At 36.0% G+C, this 14486-nt stretch overlaps 1 protein-coding gene across 2 annotated transcripts; it reads left to right on the plus strand.

Moving 5' to 3' along the window:
• The first annotated feature begins 357 nt into the window (after positions 1 to 357).
• On the plus strand, positions 358 to 8431 carry LOC141305369 (probable histone deacetylase 1-B). 2 transcript variants are annotated; one of them, XM_073832470.1, is made up of 14 exons: positions 358 to 459; positions 1257 to 1369; positions 1441 to 1558; positions 3099 to 3173; positions 3257 to 3395; positions 4711 to 4852; positions 4933 to 5025; positions 5120 to 5228; positions 5308 to 5448; positions 5531 to 5639; positions 5762 to 5889; positions 6020 to 6178; positions 6353 to 6401; positions 7692 to 8431. In XM_073832470.1, exons 1-14 carry the CDS (start codon positions 408 to 410, stop codon positions 7717 to 7719), a joined length of 1455 nt encoding a protein of 484 aa, XP_073688571.1. In that variant the 5' UTR covers positions 358 to 407; the 3' UTR covers positions 7720 to 8431. The 2 variants fall into 2 exon arrangements, with proteins under 2 accessions (XP_073688571.1, XP_073688572.1); XM_073832471.1 differs by having other exon boundaries at positions 6020 to 6166.
• The last annotated feature ends 6055 nt before the right edge of the window (positions 8432 to 14486 follow it).

Consider the following 14486-nt stretch of genomic DNA (forward strand, 5'->3'; position numbering starts at 1 on the left):
CATGTAATTTGTAATCAGTAATGTAACTGCTGGTAGTAGTAGCTCGTTTCTACCAGTTATCACTGCTGAGGAAAAAAACTTTAAAATTTCAGTCGAATATGACTCAATAACAAGGTAACAAAAATTCATAAGTAAACTATCAAACGTATTCCGCGATTGTTATATTTTCGGTCTATATGTATATTAGCGGACGCTTAAACAGCTGTGAAGTAAATAGAACCATAGAACAAGTCCTAAATACATGATTAAGACAGCAAGAAAAATGATTGGCTGAGACTCGCAAGAACAACGCCCATCGTTATGGAATCTGCACTGTGATTGGCTCAAAGCTACCGGAGACAAGTTGCTATTGAAGTTCCTCAGTGCGCGGAAAGCCCGGCAGGCGCAGGCTGTAATTGGAGGGTAAAATGGCGCTGAGTTCTCAAGGAACAAAGAAGAAAGTTTGCTATTATTATGATGGTAAGAAATGCATTTTTACCGGTGAAATATCGAGCCGTTATTATCAGAGAAATGAAACGCGCCGTCTGCTTTGGATAAATTCTGCATAACGCTTAAGTTCCTGAGTGCAGCCTAATTGTTAGCCGGGTTTAGCCGCACGGCGCTAATGCTAGTGTTAGCTTAGCGTGCTAGCTGCTCTTCATCCTGTTGTTCTTCTTATTCAGTGCTAGCATCAAAACCACAGCATGGAGCGAATACCAGCACAATTCACACACTTTTTTCCAAGTGCAGTATATATGCGTACACATTCCCTCACGTATTCTTGATCTCCCGCTATAACGTCGATAAAATTAGCTTCACATTGTGGACCGCAAGAGTTCAGATGAATTGAGCTTGCTGCTTTTATTCATGTCTTCACTGCTAGCAGCAGTATCATCACTTCGAGCGTGTCTGGATGATGCTCTACTTTCTAGCGAGAGCTGTTTTGTCTTTGTTTTCTCCTGCTTTTTGCTCTCATCTGCCTTTATAGTCACGCATGAACATCATGTTGATGTTTTTGATATATTAAATAGCAGCTTGAATGATACACCTGGCTTTGTGTCTAGTTCAAGGCCTGTTGCAAAAATTGATAGGTCCGTAAACTCAGCAATAATTCAGTTTTTTTTTCTTAAAAGCATACGTTCATGAAATTAACTTTTTATAGCTTAGCTCTTTAAAAGTCTCTAGTAATATTCTTTATTATTTTTTCATTTTATATAATTTTTTTATTTTATTTATAATGTATGTCTATCTATCTTTTTTCCTTCCTTGCTTCCCAGGGGATGTTGGGAATTACTACTATGGCCAGGGCCATCCCATGAAACCCCACAGAATCCGCATGACCCACAACCTTCTGCTCAACTATGGGCTGTATAGGAAAATGGAAATTTATGTAAGTTTAAGTAATTCAACTTTTTTATTATCATTTATTTTTTGGCTAAGCTGATTTGTTCACTTGTTTAGCGGCCTCATAAAGCCAATGCTGAAGAAATGACCAAGTACCACAGTGACGATTACATCAAGTTCCTTCGTTCCATCCGCCCAGACAACATGTCTGAGTACAGCAAGCAGATGCAGAGATGTAAGTTTATTTTTTGTTTGCTTCAGATGTTCAAATGTGAGGTCTTCAATAAGACCAGAGTAAAATTGAACTGTAGCTGCGTTTCCATTACCCTTGAAATTACTCAAAATTGAAGTTGCGAATTAAAAATGTGCCTAACAGAAATGCGTCAGTTTTGCAAAAACCGTCATATCACAAAAAGTTATTACGCTTGCATGGGTTAGTTTATTTCAGGCAAATCGAACAATTTTGTAAAACTTTTCACATTAACAGGTCACATGGCGCATGTAAAAAGTCATATGATCATTTTTCAGTGTACTATAACTTATAAGAAACACTTCTTAAATGGCTGCCCTCAAGTATAAGGGGCTTTCCCTGCCATTATTGCTAAGACTGTTTACACTAGGGCTGTGCAATTAATCGAAATTCTGTTTCGATTTCGGCTTCATACATTAATGAAAATACAGTAATCGAGATGAAACGATTGCGCCATACGCCTCCATAAAAGCCTAATTTCTCATGCAAATCAGCAAAATCATGTAACATGAATGATTCATAAAACGGGACGTCCTTGATTTATTAATTTTGTTGTGTTTTTAATAGCGCCGAAGAACTTGGGCTGTTCTGTGTATACGCTCAGAGACAGAGCAGTACACTGACATGTGAAGTAATCTTTTAGCTCAAAGTGTGCGCCTAAACGGTCAAATTCAAGTGAAAATAGTTCAAAATGAGGTGCTTATTCATGTAACCTCTTGTCATTTATTTCTTAAATGATCATAAACGGTTAAGAATGAAAATACGTGTGAAACAGTATATTGGATCTGTGTGGCTCTAAAGCGCCAACAAATAATATTCCTTCTTCCGTCTCTGTGCTTAATATTAATAAAATGTAAAAATACAAAGAGAAATCACTCACTGCTCTTGAATGAAGGATTTTTGTAGTATTAATAAGAAACAAAGCATGTTTAATATTACACTTTAGATGCTGTTTTATTTTACATTAATTACATTAAAATTTATGTATTGTTAGACTACTTTAGACTTGCATAAAAGTATTCAGTATTTTATTTATTTATTTTTTTGAAAGCACTTTTTTTTTGGTGTCTTTTTTCTGTTGTATTGCTATCTTCAAATTAATCACTAATATAAAGTTTTGGACCTAGTCATAATCATGATTACAATATTGACCAATATTGGCGACACGTCCACTGGAGCTGATCGCAGCCACACTAATCAATGCTTGTGTTTAAAGCAGCTGTGCTGCGCACGTTTCTGAAGCGGCTCTCTGCGCTGCTTCTGTAAAGATGCATGCATACACCTCTTTCAATTGAATGTATCCAAAATCCCACCAATTTCTGTTGCCATGACTTTTCGTGAGAGGAAAAACAAAGGTTAATGGAAACGCTGTCATTTCGCAGTACTATTTTTATCAATATTTATAAAACATTGCCAAAGTTTTCTGCAAATCTGTAATGGAAATGTACTTCGTGATGCAAGTTGTTTTACTGTGGACTTGATTCTTTGTCTCGGATGTACAGTGAACACTTAATTGTCTCTGCAGTTAACGTAGGAGAGGATTGTCCTGTCTTTGACGGCTTATTTGAGTTCTGTCAGCTCTCAACAGGTGGATCTGTTGGTAAGTGTTTTTTCTTCCAGTTTACAGAATGTTCTCACAGTGTGGTACCTTTTTTCATAAGCATGTATTCTAATAATTTTCAGCTGGGGCTGTGAAACTCAACAAACAGCAGACAGACATTGCCATTAACTGGGCAGGAGGCCTTCATCACGCCAAGAAATCTGAGGCATCTGGATTTTGCTATGTCAACGACATTGTGCTCGCAATTCTGGAGTTGCTCAAGTATGCCCTTTACTAAACTAAAGATAATTAGTGATAAAAGATAACAATTAGTGCAGTCATATTGATTTTGTACAAAATGTTTTTACACCATGTAGATATTGTGTAAGCAAACTTTTATTTTTGGATGCAATTATTCGATTTGACAACACTAATAACAATACTTCTGTTACTTAATTTTTATTCATATACGCACACACACTGCTAGCAGTTTGGGATTAAGGTGTTTTTGAAATCACTTATGCTCACCGTTAGTTGCATTAGTTAAATACAGTGTTACAGGAATATGTTAAATTAGTTTATTCCGATGAAAAGCTGAATTATCAGCAACATTACTTCAATCCTCAGTGTCACACAATCTTTCAGAATTCATTCCAATATGTTGATGTTCTGATTAAGAAACATTTTTCAATGTTGAACTAGACGCACACGTTTTTGCTACTTAATATTTTTGTGAAAATACAGAGTCCTGGTATGAAACTCTAAATGGTGCAGTCTGATAGGTCTAACTCAATCTGACATGATGACGTAATTATCACATGCCATGTTGCCAATGAGCTCGCTGTTCAACATTCAAATGTTGCAGCGTGCTTTAGAAACCTTCCACCTGTGTAGATCTGTTATGGTGTGATTTAATGCATGTTATGTATGGGAGTTATTTCATGTGTTATATATGCAGCAGTATTTCTTGCATGCTCACAGCAGCATATTGTGGATGTATTGGCAATAGCAAAGCAGCACATCTTTTCCACCAAGACCAAACACATTAACATTGTCATGTACATTACCATGCCAATCGCTCTGAGGGTTGTCATGGCAGGACCTTTCAGAATTCTTTGAATAGAATAGTTCACTTAAAAAATAAAAATAAAATCTTAGCCAAATTTTTAAATGGGAGTGTCATGGTTTCCATAAAATATTATATTAGATTGATAGGTTGTGTCAGGTATTCCTGAAGCATGTTTAATTTGTTCCAACTTTTTTTTTTTTTCATGTAGTTTTGAAGAGATTTAACATACAGTTTTATACCATTTAACCATATACAGTTTTATAGTTTAGTGAAAATAAAGTGTAGAAACTGTGTAATTTACCCATACGTTTTTCTTGCCATGAAAATGGCCACAGAAGCTGGCATGGCTTTAAAGGCACAAAAACAATTCAAACTTTTGACTGATATTGTATATTTCCTAATGTATCGGTGTGCTCCTAGACAAAAAACATTCATAATTACTTTCATAATTACTTAACATTCATAATTACTTAAAACAAAACAAAAACACTTTCACAGTTTAACTGAGGTCCTCATAAATCTTTCTAGGTACCATCAAAGAGTGCTTTACATCGACATCGACATTCATCACGGGGATGGCGTTGAGGAAGCTTTCTACACAACAGACCGTGTCATGACTGTGTCCTTCCACAAGTATGGAGAGTATTTCCCTGGTACTGGAGACCTCAGAGTAAGTCCTTGCAAGTTAAATAAGTTTTTGGTTAAAACAGAACTTGAAGCTAAATCCTGCACTTTTTCTTCGTTTTGCAGGATATTGGTGCAGGCAAGGGAAAATACTATGCAGTGAATTACCCGCTCCGGGATGGTATAGATGACGAGTCCTACGAAGCCATATTCAAACCTGTAAGTCTGTAAACCATTCCCAGGTGTAAAAAAAAAAAAAAGGTGAAAACATGCTTGTCTTAAATTGCAGTGTCATGTTTCTGAATGTCTACAGATCATGGCCAAAGTGATGGAGATGTACCAGCCCAGTGCTGTGGTGCTCCAGTGTGGCGCTGACTCTCTGTCTGGAGATCGATTGGGCTGCTTTAACCTCACCATTAAAGGTATCAAACTTAATCAAACTGCGATTGCATTTCTAAAGTGACTGGTATTTGTCTAACCAAACCCTTGTGGGTTCCTCAGGTCATGCTAAGTGTGTGGAGTACATGAAGAGCTTTAACCTACCCTTGCTCATGCTGGGAGGTGGAGGCTACACCATCAGGAACGTGGCCCGCTGCTGGACCTATGAGACAGCTGTAGCGCTGGACAGCACCATTCCCAATGGTGAGATGCACTCTTATTATATTGTCACATGTTCTGTACTCTCCAGGGTTAACACCATTTAACCTATTTATTTGTCCATCAGAGCTGCCATACAATGACTACTTTGAGTATTTCGGACCTGATTTCAAGCTTCACATCAGCCCCTCCAACATGACCAATCAGAATACAAACGACTACCTTGAAAAGATCAAGTAAGTTGGATGAATGACCAGTTTTAGTCTCAAATGTTTATTTTAAACATGACTGCATTGAACTGGTTTGATGTTTCTCTCTTCTAAATATTTTGTTTCTGTCCTCTCTCTCGTCTATACAGACAGCGTCTGTTTGAGAATCTGCGGATGTTGCCTCACGCTCCAGGAGTTCAGATGCAGGCGATCCCAGAGGATGCTGTTCAGGAAGACAGCGGTGATGAGGAGGACGACCCTGACAAACGCATTTCCAGTGAGTGCCACCTTTATTCACAAACTCCTAAACATGGTAACTCATTGATTGGTCATTGTGGACCCTGATACTAACAAATGTTTAGTCTGAGATCTAAGTTCATAATTTTTTTTTTTTTCCTCATCTTCAGTCCGTGCCCATGACAAGCGGATAGCCTGCGACGAGGAGTTCTCAGACTCTGAGGATGAAGGTCAGGGTGGCCGGAGAAATGCAGCCAATTACAAGAAGCCTAAGCGAGTGAAGACTGAAGAAGAGAAGGATGGAGAAGAGAAGAAAGGTGAGCCAACAGGTACAGCTGGTTTCTTTTATTTCAGGCTTATTCTTATTAGTAAGAACAGTAGTTGTACATTTTTTGAGGTTGTGTTGAAGTGAGTTTGGGCTGGTTGTGTTTACATATTGAGTAAAAGAGTTGTTAAGTTAAGAGATGAGAGATTGATACATCGTCTCTCCCATTTGATACCAGATGTTAAAGAAGAAGAGAAGGCTTCAGAGGAAAAAATGGACACAAAGGGGTAAGTTATCCTTCTCATGGATTCCCTAGTAAAAAAGTAATGTTTACAATACATTTATTTGATATTTCATATCAAATATATAGTGGTTTAAATGTATTAATTTATTTACTGACATCGCATAAGACTTACTGATATAAAATTATAATTAAACTTTATTTGCAGTACTACTACTGCACAATGCAAATTTCTTAGTATTAAGCCTAAAGTGTTTTAATATCACTTAAGGATTGTATGATCTCCTGTATGTATAATAGCAGTCTTTAAATGCTATTATACATATAATATTATATATTTTAAAAGATATTTAAAGTGTACCTGAATTATACTTGCAGTAGTTCCACTTTCGCACAATCAAATATACTTCAGTATATCTTTAGTTGGATTTCAGCAGTACTTTTGCACAAAGTGCATTAAGCACAAAATTAGTTGTTTCAGTTTAGCAGACTTAATAAAAATACCCTGCATTTGAACTTTTGGTATACTAAACTGGTATACTTTAAGTACATAAATATGTACATTTTGTAACATTATAAAATGTCTTACTATTTCAAATAAACGCTGTTCTTTTGAACATTCTTTTCAAAGAATTATGAATTTTGTAAAATATGGTTTCTGTGAAAATGCAGCAGAATTGCTTTCAACATTATCAACAGGGTTCATACAAGGTGCTTAAAGTGCTTGATGTACTTGACTTTTTGAAATTCAAGGCCTGGAAAACCCTTAAAGTAGCAATATTCCTAAAGAGGAAGTTCTTGAATTACTGAAAGAATGTATCTAGTAAATGAGTGTTTAATTTTTTAAATAAGCACATCTTTTCATGTAATTCAAAAATATAATTTTCACTTATTGTTTAATGTAATAACTAGCGATGTAAGCAAGATCTGAAATTATGGTTCGTGAATCATTCAGATTGTGACTTCGGAGTGCACATGGAGAAAATCATTTGTTTCGGATTAGGATTTTGGAGCGATTTCAAAAAATTAACCATGGTTTTACTACAGCAAATGTAGTGTACTTTATAATCCTTTAGTAGTAATACTTTGCGTGTTTTTTTTAATTTATTTATCCATCTTTAGAATTTGAAAAACATTATTTGATAAGTGAATAAATTGAAAAAATAAATTAAATTAAAATCAATGTCTTGGTGAGCATCAGATTTCTCAAAACAATCTTACAAACCCTATACTTTTGTGTATTTGACTATGAATGTTTGCTTGCACCCATTGAGCCTTTTTCTTAAATGTTTCTAAAACTTTTTTTTTCCTTTTTTTTTTTTTTTTTTTTTAACAGGCCAAAAGAAGAATTAAAAACAGTCTGAGGAAAGGACGTGGTCCTCCTGGATGCATGAACTTGTCATACACCCTCATCCTCAATGTCAAACCTACACACACGCTAGATGTTAGCTCTAGTCCTGAGCTAAGGACTGTAAATTATTTTGTAAGACTCGTTTTACTATTTGTAATCTAATGAAGCGGTATAAAAGTTTTTACATTTACAAGTGTGAAATGGCAGATGTTCCTATTTCTTTCTTTCTCTCTCTCTCTCTCTCTCGTACCTTTGAAACCATGTTTGTTTGTTTGTTTGCCTCCCACTGTTAATCCTTATGTTACTGTTTACCTCAAACAGGACCAGAGATAGCACATATCTTTTCTCTCCCATCATGGGAAACTCTCCCCTCGAGTTTGTTTTAAATCATGGATTGATACACTTATTGGCCGCTATTATTTGGGTTTTCTCTGCGGATGCTGTTTTGCGTACGGTGTCCTTTACCTCGTTTTTAAGCGTTAAATGTTTGTTTTTATTAAGGTGTCTGTCTTGATGGCTCTGTATTGAACTTTCCCCCTGTCTGGTGGGGCATGGCAAAGGCTTGCTGTATTGCTGTTAGATTCCAGATTCTTTTCTGTTGTGGTTACGCTAGCACGTCAGTCACACGGCTGACTGGACATAGCCGTTTGGAGTTCAAGAGTTCAGTGCTTGTGAAATGTCCTTATTATAACAATGACTTTGGTAAATAAAGAAAAATTCTGACATTTTGTGGATTTCATTCATCTTGCACAAACACCATTTCATGTTTACAGCTTGTCTAAAAGCAACTTCATAAGTATGTGTGATAAGAGGCCAAATTAGGTTGTACGTTTGCAAATGAAACCATTTAATCAATTATTAGTAAGACTTCACATTAAGGCTCAGTTCATTCACACTGCTTAGTACAGTAGGTTTAACAGCATTTAATTTTAATTCCTACTATTCTAAAATAACATGGTAAGTATAGTTAACATTGGATTAATGTGCATATATTACAATTTTATACATTTATTTTTAAATATAGTATTTGTTGAGTGGGCGTGTGTATAAATACTGATCCAAACTGCTGTCCCACAACCAAAAAACACATTTAAAGTATAAGTATTAAAATTTTAGATGTTTACTAAGATCTGTTTATTATCTATTAGAGCCCACAGTAGCATTTGAAATATTAATTAGCTTAATATATAACATCATTTAGTGGGTGCTTTCAATTGAAAGGTGGCTGTCCCAAAGCCTAACCTTTATTTATTTTATAAAACGAAAATGATATTTAATCGTTACATTTTATTCCGTAATAGTTTAAAAAAAAATGGTTAAGTTTAAAATTTTTGATTTTCTCTGTAAATTATTAAACTTTGTTTAAAAAAAAAAAAAAGTCCCGTATTTTATCTTTTTTCCTTGGCTGAGACTGATTTACATCCCTATATTTATGATCAGGAATAATGCATGTTACTCTCTCATAGCTAAAAGGTGCATAGTTATGCCCCATATGGCAAGTCATTTTAGCCTAAAATATATTAAGCGTTACTTGTCATAATTGCATTTTTACTAGTGACAATGCCAATTAAAGTGCTCTGCAAATGAATTTTAACTAGTCATATGTCTCCATTGACTTCCATTCATTTTTAATTACAGAGCTCTACAACAGAATTTTTACTAGTAAGAATTTCAGTTAGAGAGCTCTCCTGAATTATTACTAGTAACAATTACAATTAGAGAGCTCTCCAATTCATTTGTTACTAGTAAGAATTCCATTTAGATAGCTCTCTCTGCATTAGAGAGCTATTTAATTCAATTACAGACCTCTGCAATTAAACATATCTTTGTTTTTACTAGTAAAAATTGAATTGTAGAGCTCTGTAATAGCATTTTTAGAATGTTTTTTAGAATTGTTACTAGTAACAATTAGAATAGACAAGTAACACATTTTTAGGCTAATACCACTGATCTATAATAGAGAACTGGATTGCTCATGACGTCATAAAAGTGAAGCCACCGCGCCGCCATATTAGTATTCCCTAGTATTCGCATACATTCTATTGAACGAATAGGAAACTATACGATTTTATTGAGAAAAAAAACATAAGTGAGCGTTTTTATATCTGAAGTCTCACTGTACATTTTCACAATGCAAACGTCCTAAGCATGTAAACGGTTATTTGTTTAATGTCGGGAATTCCCTCTGCTTATTAAAAATGTACAACGTTCATAGTCTACTTTAAAGTCACGTACATCAGATAAACAAACATTGTACGATCTTAGTACAGTTATTCACGGTTTATGTCATTTAGTAGGCGAACTGCTTGTTTCAACAATACTTTCGTTATTAATTCGTTTATTATTTTATTTGTTATTAACAGTATTAATTTTGAAGCAGGTAATGATTTGTTCGTTAAATTAATAATTAATTCAACATATATACACAGCATTTTACTTAAATGGAAACGATAATGTTAGTAAATCATTACAGAATTCGCTGATTTGAAGAGTCTGAAATAGATGTTGCTCGTTAAAAATATGCACACCATAACTATACCGCTGACTACATATGGTAAGGACTTAAGACATGAAGCTTTATTTCAAAGATTTGAATTTCAGTATAACGAGCAACAGAGGCTTGTTTTGTATTACTTATTGTATAATCGAAACAATTTCAGATATTAATACCATATACATGGTTTTGTGTATTATTTCCTGCATAATTAGGTACATAAAGAAATATATTTTCGTATTGGATCAGTTAACTCACCTGTGTCTGCAAATGCGCGGCTGACACACCCACCTAAACGATTTCAATATATCGCTTATCCAGCCCGAAAAGAAAGCACCATAAACATTCCAGATAACATCTTAGGTATAATTTATTTACAAACACATATCCTAAAAACTAATCCTGTGTGAATGAAACTCTTCAAATCGGGTGATTTTAGGTCATTGGTTTACATGCAAATCAATTATATATATATATATATATATATATATATATATATATATATATACGTAGATACCCCATTGGACCGCTCCAAGCATAGATATATATATATAGATACCGCATTGGACCGCTCCAAGCACGTAGATGCATCCGCCATATTGGAACGGTCCACTTGACGTCATTCACCATACTGTAGGTTCGCAGACCAACGACCAACGGCAGGACTGTGGCTTTTTGAATTTTCAGTGATTACTATGAGATCTATGGGTGAATGACGTCAAGTAGACCGCAGTGAAATGGCGGATGGCTTACGTATAACGGCCCATAGAAACAGTCGCTAATGAGGCATCTACGTATATATATCTATGGCTCCAAGCACGTAGATGCGTCCGCCATTTTGGAACGGTCCACTTGACGTCATTCACCATACTGTAGGTTTGCAGACCAACGGCTGTGCAGGACTGTGGCATTTCGAATATTCAGGTTACTATGGTGAATTACATAGATCTATGGGTGAATGACGTCAAGTGGACCGCAGCAAAATGGCGGACAGCTTACGTATAAAGGCCCATAGAAACAGTCGCTAATGAGGCATCTACGTATATATATCTATGGTTTAGAACGCAATGAGCAATCCAGTCATTATATAGATCAGTGGCTAATACTTATTTTAGGCTAAAACGGCTTGCCATATGCCCCGTCATTTTGGGGTAAATGTGTCCAAAAGTATGACAAATTTGTGTGTATCTTTAAAGAATGTCACTACCGAACACCTTTTTTTTTGCAATTGAGCACACGTTTTTGGGGTGTTATTCCATAACATTTAGTTTTTTTGTGTGTAAATGTGTGAAAAATTTGTATCTATAGGATTGTGGCCAAAATACTGTAGAACGGTGTATCCCCTCCCGCTCCCCCCTGACTCGAGGTTGCCAGCTAAGCTGCAGGATTCAGCAGGAACCTAGGCTGCTACAAGGAGCTTCCAATGGCAAGTGACGAGTCCTACACAGTAATTTTTTTCTTCTGTTAATTATGTTTATGCTTCACGAGAGATGTTTTGCGAAGTAATTATGTATCGCAAAAATGTACTAATGGCGATTAGCGAAATATTTCGTAAAGATGTACTGTAATACCACATTTCAGTCGGAACAGATTGTTTTCATACCCTGCTAGTGGTGTGCTATAACGCTTTTAATGAACACATTTAGCACGGCCGACCGTGGAAAAATTACCTGTCCAGGAGAAAATTAGCAACGATGGCGTCTGTCTTCAAATTCTTCTCCGTTTTCAGCCGTCTGCATCTTTCAAAGGCATCTCCTATACAAATCCTTGTGTTATTTCGGACTTTGTCACGACGTATTTCGGATTCATAACGAGGCTTTTAGGTTTCGTAACTTTATACATGTGTTATCCGATACGTTCATAGCTGCAGCTGAGCTGGCAACCCGGATGACAAAACTCTACTGACTTCGTGATTGGTAGATAGCTGGAGGGTGGAGCCTCAGACCAAAACACAAAATGACAACAATAACATCAGTCGTGGGCTGCAACTATGGGCTTATTTTTGTGCCAATAAGAATGAACGTACCTTTATAAAACCGAACGTAACTTTCCAAGAAACGATCAAAAATATGCCACTGCAAAAGAAGAAAAACACAGTGAAAATGAAAAAATGAACTCAGGCGCACGAATTTAACACGCTCTTCAAATATGCTTCATTCTTTGTTAATGATTCTCAAAGAATCGTTTTCGCGAATCATGGATTCTGAATGCGTTGCCACAGCTTTCGCTTTGCAAATTTTCGTTTGCTGTTTTGGCACAAACCTCTCGTGGGGGCGGGCTTAACAGCGATCTACTCTGATTGGCTAATGAGCTTTTGATGGACAGTTGCTCTCTGACCTGGATGCACAGACGGTGACATCAGTGGCGCGCATATTGGAAAGTTGCTGCGGTGTGCAATACGTTGTGCTTTGTTTATATTAAGTATTAATGTTATTAGTATTTCACCTACGGTCGTCTCTTAGTTTCTAAAGATGAGTTCCCAGGAGAGACACGGAGCGGCATCATCTTCCTCCTCCTCAGCTTGTCCCTCAGGGCAGCTTGAAGGGGACGTTCTAAAACGCTTAACGTGGAAAACGCTTAACGTGGCTTACGTACTTAAAAAACGACCAGGAATCCCCAAATTTCTGTCAAACCACTTGTAACAAACACTAACTATTATCAAAAGAACGAGCCCTTATTCCACAGATAAAGTGAATAATATCGCGTTAAGCGTTTTCTCCCCCATAGAAGCCCATTATAAGGAAACAGCTTAACATGGTTTAATTTACCTCAACAGAGACCCGGGAAGACCAAACTTCTGTCAAATTTTACTTATAATAAATGCTTGCTGCTGTCAAAAGAATTAGATCTCATTCAGCATAAAAAGTGAATAATATCACGTTAAGCGTCCCCCATGGAAGTCCATAAGGAAACAGCTTAACGTGGTTTAACGTATCTTAACAACGACTGGGGAAAACCAAACTTATGTCAAATATTACTTATAATAAGTGCTTGCTGCTGTCAAAAGAATTAGATCTCATTCAGCATAAAAAGTGAATAATATCACGTTAAGCGTCCCCCATGGAAGTCCATAAGGAAACAGCTTAACGTGGTTTAACGTATCTTAACAACGACTGGGGAAAACCAAACTTATGTCAAATATTACTTATAAGTGCTTGCTGCTGTCAAAAGAATGAGATCTCATTCAGCACATAAAGTAAATAATATCACGTTAAGCTTTTTCTCCCTATAAAACTTCATTAAGGAAAAAGCTTAACGTGGTTCAACTGAGGAAGACCAATCTTCTGTCAAATTTAATTTATGATAAATACTTTCTGCTGTCAAAAGAATGAGCTCTTATTCCACATATAAAGTGAATGTATCACGTTAAGCGTCCCCCATAGATAAGGAAATAACTTAATGTGGCTTTATCGTATCTTAACAGCGACTGGGGAAAACCAAATTTCTGTCAAATGTTACATAATAAACACTAGCTGCTGTTAAAAGAATGAGCTCTTATTCAGTGTATAGTGAATAATATGTTACGCGTTATTCCCCATAGAAAAAAAAAAAAAACACTTTCTGCTGTCAAAAGAACATGCATAAAAAGAATATCAAATTACGCGTTCCCCATAGAAGTCCATTGTAAGGACTCAGCTTATCCTGGTTTAGCGCACCTTAACAACGACTTCTGTCAAATTTTACTTATAATAAAGAAGTCATGAATTTGGACCAACTTTGCGTGCCATCACATTTTCTCCAGAAATTTGTGATGTTTTACGGTGGAGAAATAAATAGAATGTTCATGAAATCCATGGGGGACGCTTGAAGAATGAAGTTACGTTCATTCTTATTGGCACAAAAATAAGCCCATATGCAACTGTCACTTTTAAATGACAATATCCTGGCCGGACCACTGTTGTCAGTGATATAAGTATTTGAAATGAACATGATTTCTTAATGTCTAGTGACATGTCAGGGCCATTTTATGATTAACTGAAATACATTTCTTACATACGGTTCCTTTAATGTTAACAACAAGGGATAGTTCGCTCAAAAATGAAAATACTGTCATTAATTACTCACCTTCCAAACCCATAGCACCTTTGTGCATCTTTGGAACAAAAATTAAGATCTTTTTGATGAAATCTGAAAGCTTTATGACCCTCCATAGAATTTATGAGAGTGATGTAACTAAAATGATCCCAGACCCAAAAACGGCCATGTGACATCAATGCTTTAACCATAATTTTATAAAGCTACAAGAATACTTTTTGTGCACAAAGAAAACAAAAATAATTTCTTTC

The sequence above is a fragment of the Garra rufa genome, unplaced genomic scaffold (assembly GCF_049309525.1).
Source record: "Garra rufa unplaced genomic scaffold, GarRuf1.0 hap1_unplaced_002, whole genome shotgun sequence".
Classification (NCBI taxonomy): Eukaryota; Metazoa; Chordata; class Actinopteri; order Cypriniformes; family Cyprinidae; genus Garra; species Garra rufa.

Excerpts from the sequence above, each read along its gene's own strand:
- LOC141305369 (XM_073832470.1), top strand. The coding sequence starts at position 408 with ATGGCGCTGAGTTCTCAAGGAACAAAGAAGAAAGTTTGCTATTATTAT. Across the intron at positions 1,370-1,440 it reads ATAGGAAAATGGAAATTTAT|CGGCCTCATAAAGCCAATGC; the intron begins GTAAGTTTAAGT and ends TCACTTGTTTAG. Across the intron at positions 6,402-7,691 it reads GAAAAAATGGACACAAAGGG|GCCAAAAGAAGAATTAAAAA; the intron begins GTAAGTTATCCT and ends TTTTTTTAACAG.